This window comes from Polypterus senegalus, chromosome 1, assembly GCF_016835505.1.
Source record: "Polypterus senegalus isolate Bchr_013 chromosome 1, ASM1683550v1, whole genome shotgun sequence".
In the NCBI taxonomy this organism is placed as follows: domain Eukaryota; kingdom Metazoa; phylum Chordata; class Cladistia; order Polypteriformes; family Polypteridae; genus Polypterus; species Polypterus senegalus.
Genome location: NC_053154.1, coordinates 243,520,732 through 243,543,501, shown reverse-complemented (window position 1 = coordinate 243,543,501; position 22,770 = coordinate 243,520,732). Strand labels below are relative to the sequence as shown.

The 22,770-nt window shown below is 33.8% G+C and overlaps 1 protein-coding gene across 4 annotated transcripts in view; it reads left to right on the top strand.

The window, feature by feature from the left end:
* Nucleotides 1-22,770, top strand: part of ide (insulin-degrading enzyme) — a 118,017-nt gene that overhangs the window by 31,555 nt on the left and 63,692 nt on the right. For all 4 annotated transcript variants that reach the window (XM_039770906.1, XM_039770897.1, XM_039770924.1 and 1 more), the window contains exons 6-12: nt 563-675; nt 3,022-3,184; nt 9,150-9,242; nt 11,806-11,897; nt 12,238-12,318; nt 14,773-14,876; nt 19,313-19,415. In XM_039770906.1, the coding sequence (XP_039626840.1) occupies nt 563-675; nt 3,022-3,184; nt 9,150-9,242; nt 11,806-11,897; nt 12,238-12,318; nt 14,773-14,876; nt 19,313-19,415 (749 nt within the window). The remainder of the gene's footprint in view (nt 1-562; nt 676-3,021; nt 3,185-9,149; nt 9,243-11,805; nt 11,898-12,237; nt 12,319-14,772; nt 14,877-19,312; nt 19,416-22,770) is intronic.

Below are 22,770 nucleotides of genomic sequence, written 5' to 3'. Positions count from 1 at the left end.
TATGTACCTGGTACTCCTGAATGCTATCCAGCTCTTTCTCTGCTAATGAAGTGAGCTGGCTGATCCCACAAATCATTTTGCATTACCAGGGTACGTAATGTCAGGACTTAGCTTACACATGCTTTTCCTAATGACTAGCCTGTCACCTCAAACCACACCTTTCACCTTGCAGGTGGTGAGACTCTTCAGTCTCTCTACATGGCTTTTTTTGGAGTTTTTACCAACTGGATCACCTTTCAACCCCCAGGCTTGAGTATATATGTTTTTAATTTGGTAAAATCAACATAAGAATCACTTTTAAATCTTCCCACTCTTGGTGATTTTGCCAAGGGTAAACTACAAGGAGCACAAAGCTCCCAGCCATTTAACTCTTAAGAGAAGAATGACTCTCTACACCATGAAGAACAGACTTCAATTACTTTGAGTTACATATTAAATGCAAACGTTGTGACTTGTTATGTAATATAGCTTAGTAGTTTCTTTATTACAAGTTGTAGACTTTTATATATTGTTTTGGGTAGAATAACAGTGTAATCAGAACTAATGTTTTTTTCTTTTCCAGAGTCCTTGGATGAATTGACTAACATGGTGGTGAATCTCTTTGCAATGGTGGAAAACAAAAATGTGCCAGTTCCAGAATTTCCAGAACACCCTTTTCAAAAAGAGCATCTTAGGGTAAGAAAGAAGTGTTAGAAATATTTCATTTACTTTATGCTTTATTGTGTTGAAATGCCTGATAATGACTGCTAATATGTAAAGTAATACATATATATTCATGAAATGTCTTCTTTTTTTGTTGCAATGTTTTTTTTTATTCTGTGGTGTATATCTGTTCACACAGACTGCTTAAAGCCTTTGTTACTTGTTGTGAGCTGACCTGAATAACTTAATTGTCTGGGTTTTGAAAGAATCTTTACCAAGGTGTCACAGGCTGGTGTAGCCTAATTTTTCACATGAAGAATTTTCATTCTGAATGATAATTGGTGTTGCTGATGTTGTTTTTAAAATAATAGAGCTCAGTACCTAACTAAATTCCTTATACAATAGGGCTTTGTTAATTTTCAAGAACTAACATGATTTTGTAATACTTTAATGGCAACTTGTGCAACACCACAGATTATTTTTTTTTGAGAGAGGTGTGAATGCACCCTAGTATCTGAAACAGCAGTTTTCAAATTTCACTTCACTCACTACAACAGATTCATTTTGAGCAGTGTTGATCAATAATAGTATGGAAAATGTATTCTATAGGTACAGTAGGTTCTAAAATAACAGAATAACTTGATATATACAGAACGTCCTCCTTTGCTATTTTGATAGTTGATTACTGAGTAGGAATCCCATACTATAAACTTCATGTTTCTCTTATTCACATAAGAGCTAACAGATTTTACTTTAAATAGTATTTTAATGTTACATTTCAAATCTAATATAAATTGTTAAAAATACTAAATTAAATTAATAGATTTGTTGCAAACTATTAGTATATTGTATTGATAACATTTTACGTTGAAGTAAGATATAAATAAATGTTGCATTTCTAGTGGTCACTGCACTCTACTACTATTTGAATTATGCACTGAACCACTAAATCGTGTAAAGAAACCTTCCTTAGATTCAGTAGCGGGAATATGTTATGTATTGAGCTGCTTTACACACTTTTACTTTACTGAGTTCCAGAGTGAATATAAATATTAAAATCACCATTAGCATGGCATTTACATTTGTAATTGAATATCTTGCATATTTTACTTCATTTAAAGGTCTCAGAGTTCTTTAGATCAATGTTCTGTGCAGCGTTACTTTACATGGACATTCTTCATATGAAAACAATCTGTTAAGTGTGCTAGAAAATCTGCATAAGAGTAAAGTGGCATTTTAAAGTGCTGTAAGCAGATGAAGGTAAAATCAAACTCTTCAGCCACAACCACAAATTTTTTTTTTTGGAGAAAAAGGAGCAGCATTTGCAGAAAAGAATGCCTTGCCAACTATTAAATATGTTATGCTTTGTAATTTTGTGGCAAGTAGTGGGACAGGAAACATTATGAAAATACAAAGAAGAATGAATTACACTAAATATCAACACATCCTCAAGGAGAATGTCAGTCATGAACCTGAAATTAATATAATAATAGCATCTAAAACAAGACAGTGATACAAAAACATTTCTAAATCGACTAAGAGATGTCTAATGAAACATAAGGTGAAGGTTCTGGAATGGTTATCACAGTCCCTAGACTAGAACATCATTGAAAAATATATGAATAGATCTTAAACATGTTGTTCGCACAAGACAGACCAAAAATATTTCACAGCTTGAATTGATCTGCAAGGAGGAACAGGGAAACATTTCCAAAACAAGAATTCAAAGATTCATTGCTGGGTACAAAGAATTTTTTCCAAACTGTGATTTTTGCCAAAGAGGGTGTGTTATTAAAACCATTAATTATAAAATTAGCCCACTTTTTCTCTATGCAAGCTATTGAAAACATCAATGGTAAACTCCAATCGGAGTCGTACAAAAGAGACTTGTACTACAAGCTTATCTTGGCATCCTCTGAGATAAACTCAGATCGGAATCATGTTGGACATGCTCTTACTGTCTTATCTAAAACAACTGTCTAAAACCACCCAATAATACCTACCCCATCTTGCTACCATAAAACACTGTTAAAAACCCTAAAATTAATAAATAAGCCAAAAAATCCAAAAATATAAATATGTATATCATAAAACTATACATTCAGTATATACCTGTTTGCTCTCAAAGTTGTGTTTCCTATTTTTATTTCAAATGTCAACAAGATGATACATTTTACTGGGGTGCCAAAAACTTCACATGAAACTGTACTTGTAAATCGCATGCAACAAATTTCAGTTAAAATTCTTGACGTTAAATCTTTATGTATCACATTGCTTCCTTATGTACCTGGTATAATTGTTAAGACATCCATAGTGTTAGATGACAAGTTTGCACATATATCAAGCATTTGAGTTTTGTTTACCATTTTTTCTCTGCAGCAAATGTACAAGGTGGTGCCTATTAAGGATATTCGAAACCTCTATGTCACTTTTCCTATCCCAGATCTTCAAAAATATTATAAATCAAACCCTGGCCATTATCTTGGTCACCTCATTGGACATGAAGGTCCTGGAAGCTTATTGTCCGAGTTAAAATCAAAAGGTAGGTTTTTCTGAAAATATAAAATGTTCTTTTTTTGCATTGTTATTTCACTGGAAAATATTTTCATATTTTTATTAGTGCTGTTGTTCCATTTAAAAATGTAATCGCAAATATTCACATGATTACAATTTTAATTGAAATGAACTGTATATTAATTGAAATTTTATTTATTTACTTGAAGTACAGTAATATTGTTCTATAATGCAGAAATAACTGAGTGATTAATTTCTAATTCAAAGTAGTTTTAATCATAACAAGGTTATGCATATTAAATTATTTCAATTTATAGAAAAGTTTAGAGAAAAATTGAATAAACAGTGAAACACTAATCAGTCATTAGCTCAAAGTATTTTTTTTTTTTTGTTTTTGGAGAGCAACATCGCAATACAATTTATTCTAGCACTTTGACTGATTCTGTCAGCAATTCTTTCTTTAAAATGACATGAAGATGAAAAACACATTATTGCTTATATGCACTGGTCATTCAAGGGATGCTCTCTTTTTTCTTAACAATATGTCCAGATACAGATAACAAATGTTTGCAAGGGACCAGTGTGAAGAAACATCTCTCTGTTATAAAAAAAAAAATCCTGGAAAGCAAAAGCAAGGCGACAATACGTGATCTTCTCGGAAGTTCTCGAAAGACATTTAAAAGACTTGCAAGACAAAAGAGACTTGCCACGGACTGTCTCCGTAAACATGAGACTTGGTGCCAAGAGATTGTCCCAAGGATGTCTCGCGGGGACGTGGAACATGAGATTCTTGCAAGACACACCCTACTTACAAAAGATATCATATAAGAGCACACCCTTCAAAAAACACTCAGTCATGTAAAAACACGTAGCACACACACATCCTATGCTCTCAGCACATATAAAGCGTATAAGGACAATACGGAGAATAGAGACCCAAAGGCGTTGGAGAGAAAAATAGGCAGATGAGAGATTTTGAAAGCAGTGGAATTCGAAAGGCTCAAACAAATGATGGTGAGATACACATGCAGAGAAAGGTACAGAATATGAAAGCAGTAAAATTAGGAAAGTATTGTAGCGTCCCAGCCAGGTTGAGGTCTTTTTGGTTTTAAGTGACTCTTAGGTCCTAATGAGGGTGGGCGGAGTACAGTATGGAAGACTGATAGCGGGGTATTGATTGATGCGGTAAGCGGGAGCGAGACCTGGGGGAAGGGGGGTTGGAGAGGGTGCTAGAAAGTTGTGTTTGTGGTTAGAAAGTTGCCGATTGTTCAAGTAGTACTAGGGTGTTGTACCGTGTTAGCCATTATGAATGTAGAGAAAAGCCAAGCAAAATGACACCTAAAACGATTACAATATGCAAGCTTTTGAGGCAACTCAGGCCCCTTCTTCAGGCAAGATGTGAACTTCTGTGACACTTTATCACGTCACTCGCTACAGTATCAAAGAAAAGATAGAAAAGATCGCACTACCGCAAACAAAAGGTGATTAATCATCAGAACCAGGTGTAATTGAAAAAATAGCAGGACAGATCGAGGTCAGAAATAAAAGGCAAAGAGTAGACAACAAAGTCTTTTCACATTCGAATCATTCAATGCACAAAACGTGGATTTACATAATAATGGACCAAACGCTATGAGAATCTGTGGTCATGGAACGGTTAAAACAACGACAAGTTGAATTTCAAAGAATACACAATTCAGTCAGGTGTATATTGATGATCACGGAGAAGTGATGCAAATTTTAACAGGCAAAAAGAAAGGTAATGTATATATTCCGAGAATAACATTACACACCAAAGGAGATCGTGATATGCCATTTGTATTAAAATGTTTACAGTTTACCATGAGAATAACTTTTGCTATGACAATCAATAAAATCGCAAGGACAAACATTAGAAAAAGTTGAATTATTTATTAAAGAAACAGAAACAATAGTCACTCACGGGCAGTTATACGTTGCGTTGTCATGATGTGTCTCCAGAAAATATTGTTTTTAATGAAGCTTTAAAATAGAAATGCAAATAATGAAATTGAAACAATTCCAAAGAAAAACAAAAATTTTAATTGTATATCCGATTAACCAAACACATGAACTTCCTTGCATTACTCATTATGTACAAAGAGAGTACAATAACTAAATGTGTTATATAGTTACTAAAAAAATGAATGTGTTGGAAATAGTGTGTTAATTTTCCTTCTAGTAGAAAAATGAAACCCATACTTGTAATTAAAAACATCCATTTTCATGAAGAAAAAGAAGAAAACAATATTGCGTTCTTGATTCTTGATCAAGAGGATAATATAAAGCAGGATTCAATGCTGTTTGTTTTGTTATGCAAGTTTTAGTGCTCTTTATTTTAAGCCTTTATTTCCTAAAACATCAGTTCTATCATTGGGTACGTTAATTCTTATTTTAAATTTAAATGTAGCAGTCAACTGCTTCTCCCATTCAGAAAATGTTTAATTCATCAGGTGCTGTGAAGTAAATAACTTCAATCCCCATTTTCCTTCCTCAACACAAGCCTCAAAGATTTGCAATATGAACACTAGCCACTGTGCCACCCGATCACACTGTTTTAACATATCTTATACACAAATAGCTGGATTTAAACTAAACTGACACTTTATAGGTTACTGGATTGAACCCTGCAAAGAAGGGGCACGCCATCACATTTGCCTCTTGTACATGTTGTTTTTTTTTTTGTGTTTTTTTTTTAAATGCTGCTGTTCTTCCATCAATAAATTAAGTTACTCGCCACTTTAAAAAGTAAATGCTAAATATATTCTAGCTAACTTATCCAGGACTAGACATTTATCCTCCTCTTACATCCACCACTGCAATGGGACCAACTCAATGTCAATTTGCTGCTTAAGTGTATATTGCTGAATAATTGATTTCAGGGAGGAGGAGCACAGCATCAGTGGCTCAACTTCAGAGTGATGACAGTTCGTGCATTCAGATTTTCCTTCAGGGTGGTTCATCTGATGTGTGTTGATTACAGTGAAGAAATAACACAAGAAGGAATCAAGCGAAACTGACCTGGTGTAACAATACTACTGTTAATAGCCTTGGATTAATTTGTTGCTGCTTTATTAAGACTTTATGAAGTGCGGTCAAACTAAGCGGATTAAATTAATAAATATGTTGGCATTGCGTTAAAAAATGTAATCATCGAAAATTTTAATATGTTAATCATATGAATTAGCTGTGATTAATCAGCACCTCTAATTCTAATAAAGATTTGTTTTAAATCAGCAGGAATAGGGGTTCAATAAACATGCATGTTATTATATATTACATTATATTTTTGAATATTAATGTTATATTTTAATGGAGTGGTTAGTGCTACTGCCTCGTGGATCTGTACCCATTCATTGTCTTTGTGAGTTTTTGTCTGGGTACTCCTGTGTTCCTTCAACACCACCAAAGTGTGCATTATGTTAGGTTAATGTGTTACCCTACAATGAACCAAGTGTGGGTACGTACATATGTATGCTCTGTGATGGACTGGCACCCTGAAAAGGCTACAACATCAAATACACCTTTGCCTAGAGCTGTCAGAAAATGCTTTGGCTTCCTGCAAACATGAATACATGTATACATCATATCTTACACCCTGAAGCAGTTTTAATCTAACTTCTTTTTTTGTTCAGTGTAATTTGCGGGAAAATCATTTACCCGAAATAAATACCCTTTAATGTAGGAATTAACTACAGTTTTTAGAGCCTTTTGTTTTATTCTCTGCAAGTAGAACTTTTAAAACCTAAAAAATATATGTAAATGCTCTACGCTTGGGTGATAAGTGAAAGTATATATCCTTTCTTAACAATAGAAAAATGCAGAGGTGTAAATTATGTAAGGAATCAGTGGAGATAGTTTAATTGCCATGCTTACTAAGAACAAGCCTTGCCGTCCACTGATTTTAAAAATGTTTATTGGCTTTGTTCCCATTTTACACACAGCTCAGCAACTGTGTTCTGAATGCTGATTATATCATTTTAATTTCAGCTATCTGTTTACTCCTTTAATTGTCTTCATAGTGTCAGCGTGAACATCCCACACAACTCCTGGCAGAGTTTACATCATGCTGCAGAGAAAAAAACACCTCATGCACTCCTTCATATCCAGCATATTAAATAAAATTGTGGCATTATTTGTATGAAGTAGATTACTTCTGGCCTTAAGCATTCAGATGGCTTACTTCTGAAATTTGATAAAACTTTATTTCTGCATGACTAAATTGTTTCTTATTCACAGTAGTCCTAGTAAGTCTTTCATAGTCATGTTGTGCCAGAAGACTCATGTTGTTCCCTTTCTTCTAATTTACTCTTGTAAAATACATGCTGTTTATTTTTTGAGAAAACCATTTTTTCTCATCACCTTTTAATCTGTAGAATTTTAAGCTAAAGTAACTGATAAGTTTTTCTTTTCTGTCAAGTTCAAAATATATATATATTTTTTTTTTTTCTTCAGGCTTTTTTCAGCTAGTTTATTTTGAATCACTGTCCTGAATCTCAAGCCATAACAAAATCTTAAAAGTCCACACATTGCATGTGTGAGTCACTAAATTATTTAAAATAAAGCTCATTCTAAGAGCAGTATTTACTTTCCCTGCATTTAAAGACATTGCTTGTTATGTGCTTGATGCTGTTAGGATATGCTCAGTCTCCTCATGATCCCTGTAGTTAGCAAGTAAGAAAAGTGAATGAAAGAATAGGAAGGAACTACTTCACTTTGAATATCAAAGCCGCTCAGAATGTGTTTCTCTAAATATTGTTTAATAAGACATGTTTTTAACTGAGCTCAGGAACATTTATCTTGTGAATTTAGTAGTGCTAAGGCAGGTAGTGACAGAAAATACTATTTATACACCAGTGATCTCTATTCAGCTCCTCTGACTTAATTGTGAATGAATCCTTGGAGGGATATTTGCAACTTACTGACATGTTCAAACAAATATTTTTTTTTTCTTTTCTCATTAAATACTTCACATACATTAAAAGTTATTTTTGTGCTAAAATTCATATCCAGATGTCCATTTTCTGACCTGTTTAATTCAGTTTCTAGCTCTTGGGGAATGAAATTGCAACATTCTGGCAATATTAGGTGCAAGTCGGAAGTAAATCCGTATAAATTTATTTACTAATAGTAAAAGTGGTATAGTCTGAGGTTTGCAGGATATGTGTTTTTGTGGAATGCTTTATTGAGAGAGAGGCATGGCAGTGAAAAAATGAAAAAAATTAATTTGCACACCTAAAGTCACAATTTCACATTAATTGGTATCAGGGTGCATGCCACCATGATTTCAATCAGACATGTTGTATTTTTGCCATAATATCAAAATGGGTACAGAATATCATAAAATTTCATTGGTGTTGGTTTTGACCACGGAAGTTGTAGTATCATTGCCACCCTAGTTGTGTAGCGTCTGTGTCAACTCAATCTGAAACAGTAGGGATCAGGAAAGCCATACTGTACATACAAACATTATAATGAATCTCAGGGCACACTGAGAAAATTTAAATAAATAGGTAAAGAAGAGTTGTTTTAACATTTCAAAAATGTGCTCTCTAAGGTTTTTAGAATGGTGCAGCATTCACAGGGGAGTCAACAAAACATAGATTCAATTAAACTGTATAACTGACTAATCTTTGTTTTGTTATAAATGATAGTAAAAAAATTTGTCTAAAAACATATTTCAGGGCTAACTGGTATATAGACTTTAGCAGATTTAAAAAAATGTATGACGTATAATAGGTTAAGGTTCAGTACATATTGATACATTAAAAATTGTTTGTTATAAACTTTTAAATATTCATTTGCAGTTAGAGGTGAATTTGACCTTGTATCACCTACTGTACCTCTCTAAAGCACTCCTACCTCATTAATGTTTCTAGTAAGGAAAATTTAATGTAGCTGCAAAATATTATAAACTGTGAAAGTACTTTGGTATTTTCTGATTTATGAAGCATGCTTATGTATTTTTTTTAAAGGTTGGGTAAATACTCTAGTTGGTGGACAGAAGGAAGGTGCAAAAGGTTTTATGTTTTTCATAATCAATGTGGACCTGACAGAAGAAGGCCTTTGTAAGTATCGTCACTGCACTGCACAAACTACTCTGCCACAATGAGTTATGGTGCAATATATGCACACATAAAGCCACATATAGCAGTTGCATTGATTTTAATCAGGCATTAGTAAAACAGTTGTAGCTTAATTTTGCATTATACAGATCTTAATGTGTCAATAAGTGTTATTCTGTTAGTTATTAAAAAGAAGTCTAACAAATGAATGCTATATTAACTAAGCCAATAACTACTGCTTATTGCCAGAGACCGATGCTGTAACGTTTCTGAATTTATTTATGTAACTGGCTAACAATGCACTAGAACACATTGTTGGTTAAAATTAAATAATTGATAAGAGTTTTCTTGAATTTTGTTTTGTCTTTTCCTAAAAACTGACAGAAATTATTTCAGTGTGTTTTTGTTATGATTATGGTTTTTTAACTTGTTTATATGAATTTTAACTTGCTAATTATTTTTTAAATGCATGCGTTCTCTTTCACTGTGAATATGAATATAAATGACCTTAGGAAAACAGTGGTTAGTGCCACTTTTTCACAGATCCAGTGGTTTAAATTCCACAGCTGGCCATTATCTGGTCTGTTCTTTTCTGGTCAACTGTGTTTTAAGGCTTGTATTGGAAGGCAAACATCTAATGCAGAAATACATGTCTAAAGGCCTGCTTAAAGTTGTTGTCCTATGTGTGAATATACATGACTTTAAAATTTAGAACAGCCAAAGGCAGAATCTGTTTATTTCCGCTGTAGTTAAACAGCTCACTTTGAAATACAACAGTCTCTAGTTAACACCTTGACAGAAAACTGTGCTGTTAGAGTGTTCTCATGATTTGGAAGCTCCAGAGTATGTTTTTACTTGTAATACACATGTTTGTTTTACATTTTATGTCTTTATCATGTCTTATGTATGAACTAAATAATACTGTTTTTGTCTGGGCTGAAATACTGGTGGTATTACACCTCAAAAAAAAAAAAAAAGAAAACCACTTCCCTTAACTATGTTCAAACTGACAATAGTATTTGGCATTTGCCATTTTTATTTAAAATTTAGTAGAATAGATAATTTGCTTTTAATTTATGAGAGATAATTTTATATAATAAATGGGAATAGCATGAACAAAAATGTTTGTACCCTTATCCTAATGTTTCATAGTATAGACTTCAGAGAAAGTAACTGCAATTAAGCCCTTTCTGTAGCTCAAAATGAGATTTCCACACTTTTTGATTGGTAATTTGGCCCACTTTTCTTGAGAATTCTGTGCCAGTTCTTTGATTTGATGGGTGCCATCTCCCAACTCTGAGTGTCAGCTCACTGAACAGATATTAAGTAAAATTCAGAGTCGGCCTCTTAGCAGCCCACTTCAGAGTGGTCCAGTGTTTGTGCCCCCTTGGCGTGTAGCTGAGACAGTCAGTGCCTTCTGACACCAGGCTATATGTTTGGCTCCAAATGCCCTTCCTGATTTCATTGTGCCCTGTACCAATTCAAGGCATAAAGTGCCAAAGGCAGCAAAGCAATCCCTGAACATCACTGAGCTTTCTCCATATTTCACTGTGGGGATAATGTTGTTTTATTTGAAAGCTTCTTTTTGGTTCTATAAACAAAATGATGCAGTGATTTACTAAAAAGCTATACATTTTGTTTCTCTCAGAAAAACCGTGGTGTATTAACATGCATTTTGGCAAACTCTAGTTAGGCATTTTTTTTCTCTCTCACTTAGAAAAGAGGTCTTTCTGGGTCTCATACTATGAACCCATCTTCATTCAGACAGTAACCAACTGTTCAGCTTGAACATCAGCTTTGATCTGTTTTGAAGTTTTTCTTGTTTTTTTTTTTTCTCCTTCTTCACATGAACAATCTTCCTATTCATGTTTATTGACATAAAATGACTTTGTGAGAACTTTTCTCCCTTAAAATTAAAGACACCCATGATGCTAATTACTGTAAAAGAAATTAGTCTGGTAGAAGTATCACTACAATGCAGTTATTTCTTATGACGTCTAAAGGGTTCCAATAAATTTTGTCCAGGCCATTTTGGAATTTCTTTGTAGAATAAACAAAGATATAGTTCTGTTCACATCTTTTCCTTGATTCCACTGCAAATCAAAGGCATGCATCTATGAATGACCAAAGATCTTTTAATTTAAAAACAAATTTCCACTTGGCGGCAGTAAAATTGATCTTCTTTATGAAAAAGGTGCCAAGGTGAAAGATTATTTAATGTTTGGATGCGTCAATTAAAGTAGACAGATTGAAAACTACTAATTTAAAATCAAGTTACATGTTCCTTATTTACTCGTCAATTCTAACAAAATGATCACTGCAAAGGTAAACAGAGATTTACTTACAAAATATGTTGTACTGTTTGAAAAAAATGCATTGTACACCTCACAGTGATTTAAAGTTAAACCTGATGGAGGACTGTAAATTAACAGTGAACAAGCAAACGATAATCAGTACCAATGAAAATGTATTTTTTCTCTGAGTTAGTAAGAGGTTAGTAAAAGTAGCTTCTGTATTGAGATATGTATAAATGTAATTGCTTATATGATACTTTTTTTTTTTTCAGTACATGTCGATGATATCATTTTTCACATGTTTCAATACATTCAGAAGCTTCGGACTGAAGGTCCTCAGGAGTGGGTCTTCCAAGAATGCAAGGTGTACCATTCCTTCTTTTTTATAAGCTATTTGAACTGAAACATTGTCAAGTCCTCAGCCAGCAATCTGCAATTTGTATTCACACCCTAAAGATGCTAATGTGATATTCTTTGAAATGTGCAGTACTTTGGTTTTTTGATAAAGTGGAAGTAAATGCATGTTTATTTTCAATTTCGCTTCTATTATTTACAGAATGAGTTAAAAACTTTTTACGTTTGCTTTAAATCTTTGGTATTTGTAAGATGTAACAGATGATTTGACACATTCCCTTTTCTACTTTTTGCTGTTTTAATGGTAAAACAACTTAAACTTTTTCATGTACATTATGTTTTAATTACAGGATTTGAATAATGTAGCTTTTAGATTTAAAGATAAGGAGAGACCTCGTGGATACACTTCAAAAATAGCTGGTCTGCTGCATGTAAGTATGCATTTTTTTTAAATAAAAGTTTAAGTGGAAGAAAAGTGAACTTGACATTGGAGGAATAAAATCACAATGATGAGCAAGAATACAAATCAATCTAAAGTATTCATTTTTTTCCTTAGGTGTCTTGCATCCAGTGTATCTGATTAAATAATAACACAAAAATGCACTTTTTCATATACACCCACATTTATACATTTTCACTTAAATGACTGACACCAATTGATCAGTTTGACTAGGATTTTTTTGTTTATAAATTGAACTCTTTTTCACAGTATTGCCCAAAAATGAAAGAAAATTATTAATAACAAAAATTGATATCACAAAAACTGAAATGTCAAAAATCTCTATGTATTCATTCTTCATTGCTTTATTGCCATTAATTTTGCACAATGTAATGAAGCAAAATTTGTGCATTTCGACTTCCAAAAATTCTGAGTGGTGCCAGGTTAGACCGGAGGCTGAAAGTTGGCAGCAATTTAAGGTCTCACAACAGATTTTGGATAGGTAAGGTCAGGACTGTTACTAAGCCAGACAAGGATACTACTTGTTGGCACTGGCAGTGTGCTTTAGGTCACTGTCTTGTTGACATACAAACTTCCTTGCCAGTTTAAGCAGGTTGTCTACCAAAATCAATTTTTATTGTGCAGTATTCATTTCGCCAACAATTCTGACCAGTTTGCCAGTCCCTGCTGCTGAAAAGCCTTCCTCCAACATGATGTTTCCACCACAGCATTTTGCACTGGGGATGGTGTTATCTGACTAATATGCAGTGTTACAGTTATACCGCACATAGGTCAGTGTTCAAGCCAAAATAGTTGTCAGATCAAATACATTCTATCACAGCTTTGCAGTATCTTCTTAATTCTTTAGACAAGGACATGTATATTATTTTCAGCCATAATCTATTCCTTGCCACTCTTCCATAAAGATTGTTTTTGTGCAATGCCTTGGAGATTGTTGAGCTGTGAACATCCTGTCCGGTCTCGGTCATTGACTTCTGCAGCTTATTCAGAGTGAGAACTGGTGAAACAGTATCCTACCAAGTTTTCTTCTTGTTCTGAAACTGTATTTAGATATCCGGTCTGACCAGGCAGTGTGGCTATAGTTTCAGATTATTTCTACTTCCATATGATGGACTGCATTGTGCTCTGAAGTATCTAAAGTGCCTTTGAGATGGCCTTATAGCCTCCTCAAATCTGTTAGCCGCTATATGCATATCCCTGACTCATTGCAAATATTTTTTAGAAAATTGTTAAAGGTTTTCATTTTGTTTCTTTTGATTTGGCTTGATGTGCATTGTGCATCTTAGATCAACTGGAAAATGTCTTACTGTAATATATTTTAAGTTTTGAAAGTGAGAAAATAAAATGTAAAAATTGTTTTGGGGTAAATACTTTTTCAGACCAATGTACAGTGTATTGTATAGAGATATTTAAAAAAGGTGTTATTTTTTCTAAAAGAAAAAATCATTAAAGTGCAGAAATGATTGAATGTTGCATTCCCTGCATTTATTAATTATTATTTTGCACATTCTATGTAAATCTAAAAGATGCATTTAAGGCATTAACAATTTTATAGATGGGACGCTGAAAACAGCAAGGCAAAAACATAACAATAAAGATACAAAGATATCCTAATGGGAGTTTTACTCTTCTGAAAAGTTGCCAGTGGACCCATTGTTTGTCGGATAAAAAGCATATGTGAAGTGGAATGCACATAAGTACATTTAGTGGTAACAGGACTTGACTTGAATGGAGAGGAGCTGCCTTGTTTTAAAGTCCATCTAAGTTTCATACACTTTTCAAAAATCTAAACTTACAAAACCCACGTCCTTGAAATCGTCTAGACTAGTCTTGAACTCTTTATGTCATTGGCTAAGTCCTTTTTAAAATTGGTCTACTCCTTTAAAAGTCAATGCTTCGTATGTGAAAACACTGTGACATCTCCCTATTGTGTGTTTTCTTTGGTAATATTCTGGTTTTGTTTACAAACATACCAGCCTTTGAAATTCCAAGACGTTTTACATCAGTGTCAAAGGATGGAGCAACATAAGCTAACAAAACCCAATTAGATTTGTTTCTCCATCGTTGAGTTATGTGCTATTGTTTTTTATACACATCTTGTGTTTTTGTATAATATGAAATGGCTTGCACTTTACTCATTATTCCTATTTTCTAGTTTTTGATTTACTTTCTTTTTTCAGCTCTGCTTCTCACATAAGAAAGTCTTCTAATTTTAAGCTACCAAAAAAGCAACAGGTAGTGGCCACTACATATTTCAGCAAAGGCAATAATTTTCATCATGTAGCTAGCTATACAATTGAAGTGTATAGTAAATTAAGTGTTTTTTCTGTTTGACTTGACAACTTTTGATTAATCTTTCAACTGATGCTTGCTGAACTTTTTGTCCCTAACTTAGTATGATAACTATGCTTTCTTTACATTTCAGTACTACCCTCTAGAAGAAGTGTTAGCTGCTGAATATCTTCTGGAAGAGTTTAGACCTGATTTAATTGAGATGGTTTTGGACAAACTAAGACCAGAGAATGTCAGGTTAGTTTATAAGGAGATGCCTTGAACTGTCACTCAAACTGTAGTCCTTCCAGTTGCCAAATACTGTTTTTAATGTTAGTAAGAGCTTGAACAGCCTTATGACTGCACAATTTCCCAAAACAAATGTGTTAATTATACCTCCATTTATTTATTTTTTTCATTAGAATATTTGAGTGTAATCAAGGAAATGGTGGTACAGGGAAAAAAGGCAGGATTATTTTCTCACAGATTTTAATTGTGTGTTATTAAAGGTGTTCAATTTAATATTTACTCCAGTGCCCAAACCACCATACTCTCTCTTTGTGGACAAAAGACAACTTCACCTATCGATGTTGTTTTAAATTTGACTTATGAATGTCCTGGGTGAGTTCTAGTTGCACTATTCAGCCCCCTCTCTCTGTCCATTATAGAATTTATAGAACTGAAAAAAAGAAAAAACTTAAAACAATTGTGTGTTTTAAATGTAATGTACATATTATACTGTATATATTACAATTTAAAATACATTCTTTGGTTTCTGAGATGTGTTTTCCAGCCCACCAATGAACTTTGCAGATTATATTGTTAATTACCCCATGGATGGCCAAAAAAAGGCCATCAGAGGGAGTGATCTGCAATGAATGCAGAAGAACATGTAGTACACATATATGAAGTAGATATCATTATCATGTGCAAAAATGTTTAATACGAGTTTTATTAGACTACTTAAGTTTTTTAATCTGAAACATATACAGTGTGTGTGTGTATATATATATATATATATATATGTATATGTGTGTGTATATATATATATATATATATATATATATATATATATATATATATATATATATATATATATATATACATATATATATATATACATATATATATATATATATATATATATATATATATATATATATATATATATATATATATATATATATATATATATATATATACATATATATATATATATATATATATATATATACAGATATATGTGTGTGTGTAATATATATAGAGTGAGTGACACACTGTTGTAAACAGAACAGAGTGTCAGTATACATGGCAAACGTTATCTGAGTTAGTCTCATGTTCGAGATAAAAAGTCTTAATCATCGTGTTCCACTTTTAAATAAAGATTCATTTTCAGGACTTTAGTAATTGTCTTGCAAGACACTCTGTCCCAAATTGGTACCCACTAGTCATCATTGAATTTCATTTCCTGAACCCAGTTTATCCTGCACTGAATCATCGGAAGTTACTGCAAGTTCTTGCATCATTTGATGAAAGCACCTAACCCTTAATACAGATATGTCATAGCTGGACAATTTATAGATGCTATTCAACTTAATTAAATGTCTTTAGAGTGTAGGAAAAAAACAAAGTCACTACATAAAACATTTTTTTTTACAGACAGTTATTTTTGATTGAAAATATTAAATGTGCATCAGCAGTATCTTAATGAAAGCACCTCTTGCCTCCCATTTGAAGAGTCATCTCAATAGACTTTATCTTACAGCATCTTTCACAGAGAACATCACCACAAGGAACTTCACAAGTCACCCACAAAATAAGTTTAAGGAAAAAAATATTCAGTAGAGCAGATATGCAAACTGATGCTTTATCATATTTAGAGAGAGCAAAAATGTCTGTAAACTTCATATAAAAGGAAAGCAGAAGGTTTCTGCAATGACTTTCACTTGCACCTTGAAAGCAGTACTCAGGGTAAATGGTGGAAATAATTTATAACTTTACTTTTGCAGTAAATAAGAGAATTGACAATGCTACAGTCAGGAATTTTAAGAGAATGTTTCCTCTGTTATTTCAGTTTTTATATCCATTATTAATCGTGTTTAATAACTAGTTAATCTTGTTTTTACAGACCTGCATATCACGAATAGTTATATTTTTTGTGTTGTGTTATGTCAGTATATTAAGCTGCACAAAATCCTGCTTACATTCATGAACACTTCACCTTTGGTTTAATTTTTGCTTTCTTTTGTAGTTGCACATCCGCAGTTTGGTAAGAGGTATACATGAATACTTTTTCCTTAATTTTGTTTTAATCATCAGACATGCCTTCATTTTCATTATCCTTTTACCTGCCAATAGTTGTAGTACTGTATAAAGTATTGTTTTTTTTTAATTCTTGAAAACAAGCTTTTATATGAGTGCAAATAATCATTCCAAAGTAATCACAATCATTGATATCACAACAGTTGACAAAAATAAACAGGGTGTTGTGATAATATTTTTTTAAGATTGGGTGCTCTCTACCATTTCCGGCTTTAGTGTTAACATTGTCACCTCTTCTTCTGGAGTTATAGACTTGTTTTGGGAAGAGAGAGGAACCTGGGGATATTGAAAAGAAAACGGAAATGATTTTATAATTATACATTGAGCAAAAACTTAAAGAGATGTTTTTGAGTAGCATTTTCAGAATCAAATTTTTTTTTTGTTATTCATTATTTTTTAAAAAGTATTCTTAAATGATGCATGGTAGCTAAAATTGGTTAGGCTTCGCTTGCCTTTTGTAGTCAAACAGATTTTTAGTTTGGTATTTTGTTTATTTTTGCCACTTTTGTGCAAAATGTTTTTATATGTTTGACCTTATGTAACACAGATGCCCTATAATAAAGATAGATATTTAAGATTGTATTGCCTACTTCTAACAGTGAAACACAAAGCAACATACACATAATAGGCACAACAGTCTTTATATTTCAAATTAAAGTTTGGAGTGGGTGTGACAACTCGATTCTAAATCCGTTTATGCCAGCTGAACTCCAACTCCAAACTTGCGCATGCTTGCTGTACTGACTACGCATGTGGCTTTAAAAGACTGAATTACATTTGGCTATTCAGTTACAGTATTCTGACTATCAGTTTTTTTTGGATTTTCCACTATCAAAGAAATGCTTTATTCTGCTATTTCTTGTCATAATTTCACATTAATGTTGTCAAGATGAATGTTACACAGTTAGTTTATACCTTGTCCAGTGCATACTAATATACCATGCCACGTTGTTTAATTATCCAAACCTTTCCTTGCTACCTCTAATAGAAATTTTACTCTCTAGCTTTTGCAAAGAGAAAGTTTGTGTTTATGTGGTAAACTAGTGTTTTCGGAATAGCACACCTTCAAACAATGTAACTAACACAGCAATGGCAATGGGATCTTTTGATTAATTTGTTAGAAATCAAATGGAACCCATCTCTAGGCAGGTTACGCTTTTCCAACAATGTAATACATAACTCAGCTCAGAATTACACATTGAAGACATCTCTCTCGATATAGACTACCCAAAATGAATCCTGATTAATGTCCTACTTAAGAGAAAGATCATCAGCAGTCTGCCTGACTGGGTCATTTGGGGAATATGCTCAGACCTTGTTGGAGCAAAAATGTTATTTATTGAGCCTCCTTGGAATTGCAATAATCACCCAGCAGCTCTATTTAGTGTCATACAAGCTAATGTTATGATAGATTGTGCTAAATTCTAGTATGCCATTTTGTCTTGCTCAGTTGTAGGACCCTGAACCTACCTACCTTAACACAAACACAGTAAGAAAATCTAGCCATCCATCCATTTTCCTATCCAGGACCTGGTACCTGGAGCCTAATATAATCTGATCTGAATAGGATCTAGTACTATGAGATTTCTTGAGGAATTGTAATGCATTCATTAAACTAAAACATTGAAATATGAAAAATATATATTTTTTTATTTAAATTATTTGCTTGATTGTTAAAGTTGATTAATGATTAACAAAAGTCTGCCATCTTTTATCAATATGAAGGGCATGCATCTTGAGCTACATATCCAATTTTGTTTTTTATTTAGATATAAGGAGCTAAACTGCTTGATTTGATTTTTGTCATTTAAAAAGTGTCTTTTAAATACTAAGGCACTTTGAAATAGTTTAAGGCAATGATATTTATGGTTAACTTTATAAATGTGCTTGTTATTTTTTTCCCTAATACATTGCTTTGGGTGTGTACTGGCAAAAGTATTTTGTTGGTTTGCATTCAAATTAAAAAATGGAGTGCAGAAAGAGAAGGGCATATTTTGCTGAGCCTTTCCACTTTTCATTATGTAAAGTAACTTGAAATCATTTGTGCTGTGAGATTTTTTTCCAAAATAACAAAGAAAAGCACAATTGCTGAAGGCTATTATTCTGTCACTTACCAATAAGAACAATACAGATTTGATGCATCTTAACTTCAGAGTGTCTTTAAAAGTTCTTTACTAATCCTATTCTATTCATCTCAAATTTGCTTTTTATGGAATAGCAGATATGCACCAAAATATAAATTGCTATCATTATAGGTGTACTCTGGATAATTCAATAAAGTTTATATATTTAAAAGCAGGTTTTGTTACCTTTCTTTGCCATGTGTTTGTGAGAATTATATTTATGTTTGCTTTAATCTTTCTTTATTTTAGGGTGGCGGTAGTTTCTAAATCTTTTGAGGGACAGACAGATAAGACAGAGCACTGGTACGGAACACAGTACAAACAGGAAGCTATTCCAGAGGACGTTATCATGGTAAGGAGTTAATTGAAATTAATTTAATTATATAGTCACCATAATTAACCTGTAATTTAGTAAAAAGATAAAAAACTCCCTAGGTGTGCTAAGTAAACAAAGTTTAAGAGCAGTTCATCATAACCATTACAAAGTAGAAGGTACAGTATGTAGTAGCAGCTAATCGTGTTTAGACTTTACTGTCCAGTGGTTCTCAAAAATGTCATTGGTTTGTACTGAAATACAAGTAACTTCTGCCTTGTGTTTCTTGTGCTCTCTTTGTCGATTTTCAGTATGATTTTTGTCACAGTGTGAAGCCCTGTCTTAGTTAGTCCTTATGGTGTATTCTGTATGGCCTAAATACATTTCTGACACATGGTTCACACTCTGTGTATTGACCATTATATAGATAGAAAGTAATGTACATTACAAAGTCTTTATAAAATACAATCTGTTTGTTTGTTCTTTACGCTTTTCTGAAAGACATAAGGAATCACAGTCACAAATGTTCTCTAAATAAAATACTACACTTCAAACTTAGAAATCAGTCACACGTCAAACCGTAGAACCTATAAGGTAGCAAATACAATGTGAAACTGTCCAACTAAGAAATCATTCAAAATTTAATTGAATTATTTAAGAGAGTCAAGATCTCAGTTTTATGTCTAAACCAAAGGATAGCACCATTTTTCAGCACTTTGTCCCCATCAATGTACTGGAGCATTAGGATCCACACACAGACCACAGTGTAAGCACTCCCTGATGTCCTCACCAACACCTCTTCCAGCTGCAATGCAAGGTTTCCTGGTAGATCTCTCATCCCAAGTAATGTTGGGGCCTGAACTGAGCTTCAGGCAGTTACCTGTTCTGAAGAACAGGTGCTGTGGCTGCTGCATTGGATATAGGGAAATGCTTTTTTTTTTTTTTGAAGAGAGAATAGTCTGACAATATTTGATAATCTTATTTTGGATGGATTCTTGTCTGCTAAAACTATTAAGGTCTGAAATAGTTCACTTTGAAAAAAATAATTCCAACTTTCAGTGCCCATGAAGAAAAGTGATTTAACTCTTAAATATTTTTCCTAGCCAGATATTCAATACATATAAATGAAAGATAGCAATCTTTTATTATTATTTATATATTCAGTAAGTTTATAAAGATTGCAAAAATGCTTGAAACTCAGTTGTAAATGATGCTTATTAAGATACCTGTGGAGCTAACATGGAAAGTACTTTGGCCAGTTTTTACATAAAAGGGAAACTGCTGAAATAAACACTTGCTTTGTATTAGTAATGGTACTGTGATAGCCCACAAACTAAAGCATGAGACAGTATTAAAGGCCATAATGTACAAATAGTTGTAGCAGTCCGGTGCTGCTAAGATTCACACCGTGAAGATGATGGTGATTTATTTATTTTTATGAAGGAGAACCCAGGGACGCTCCCAGCCTTGGCCTGACCCGCACACACTCACAAACAGAGACAAAATAATGCACACTGGAATCAAACAACAATTACATAATATAATGAATTAAATGAAAACAATACCACCCGTCTATTCCTACGGCGATATTACATTAAGCACATAAACACAAACAATACCCTGCCCCATCCCAGCAAAGTCCATAGAAAACAGCAACGGATGAAATGAAATGAAATGATGACGATAGCAAGTCCAGTGCTCTGTACGTTGAAATGGAATGAAAAAACAGTCCTACTGGTAGACACTGTAAAGGTGAAGACGGGTGGACGGTGCTGCTAAGATTCACACCGTGAAGATGATGGTGATTTATTTATTTTTATGAAGGAGAACCCAGGGACGCTCCCAGCCTTGGCCTGACCCGCACACACTCACAAACAGAGACAAAATAATGCACACTGGAATCAAACAACAATTAAATAATATAATGAATTAAATGAAAACAATACCACCCGTCTATTTCTACGGCGATATTACATTAAGCACATAAACACAAACAATACCCTGCCCCATCCCAGCAAAGTCCATAGAAAACAGCAACGGATGAAATGAAATGAAATGATGACGATAGCAAGTCCAGTGCTCTGTACGTTGAAATGGAATGAAAAAACAGTCCTACTGGTAGACACTGTAAAGGTGAAGACGGGTGGACGGTTCAGGAGCGCTCCTTTTCTTGCGGCAAAGCCATGAATCCACTATCAGTCCTCAGCACACAGGTAGACAGAAGACAATCCAGACCCCAACAACGAAAAAATCCAGGACACAATGACTAAGTACCGTAAATCAACAGAAGGCAGCCAGACAGGTACACGGAACACAGAATATAACAAAAAACAGCTTCCCTATCTTTGGACACCTGCACTCCTTTTAAGAGCCACACTAACCCCCTTTGACCCCAACAGCCCCTGCACCCCAGCCAGAAGACCAATCAGAGCCTCTGCAGGGACTGCTGGGAGATGCAGTTTTAACTTATAGTAGCACTAGGGAGCATTACTTTTAAGAATAACTTAATTACTTGCTCCTTACAAAAAAATGACTAAATTTGTTATACTAGCAAAATACCCGCGCTTCGCAGCGGCGAAGTACTGCCTTAAAATTTTTATTAAGAAGAAAATTAAACCTTTTTAAACTGAGGGAAAATATACCAATAATTATTTGTTAAGGATCTCTTTGTATACCACATTGTGAGTTCGGCCATCTGGTTGTAATATGACCAAGGTGTGCGCTGAGCTTACTCTTGAGCATGCAACGTATAGTTGGCCATGTGAACAGTAATCTTGTTTCAAATCTCACAGCTTGGATTGCTGCTGTCATAATCGGTTTGAGTTTCATGGTTTGTTTCAATTACGACAGTATTTGTAGGACTTGTGTTGAAGAGACATTCGCCATCTGTCAAGCATTGTAAGTATACAATTGATTTAATCGATAACTTCACATCCAGCTTTTGAGAGTTTAAACATTCATAAACATCAAAGTGTCTACTACTGAAATCGTCACCTGTGAATCTAAGATGTTTAAGAGGCATTGGCGGTTGTCGAAAGGTGTAAAATATTTGGCCATTTCGGTACACTTGAAAGCGACAACTGAACAATTCAGCGGCAGCCATCAACTCACAGCTCTGCAGATCCATAGGTGAAGGGCTTAAGCATTTCACTCTTATAATGCTCCTGTGTAGTATAATTATCTCCTGCACCGTCATCAGTCCACACCTTGAACCTGTCTCACTCATTCAATACATAAGACACAATGTTCCTCCGGATATCAAGAGTGAGCCTGATATGGCCGTGCAATATGTAACAAAGAGAATGGAAAAGGTAGGTGCCATCTCCGGGCATGGAAACCACTCGGTAAGTGACAGTTCTTTGATCGATGGTGATCACCTCGATAGACATGTTAA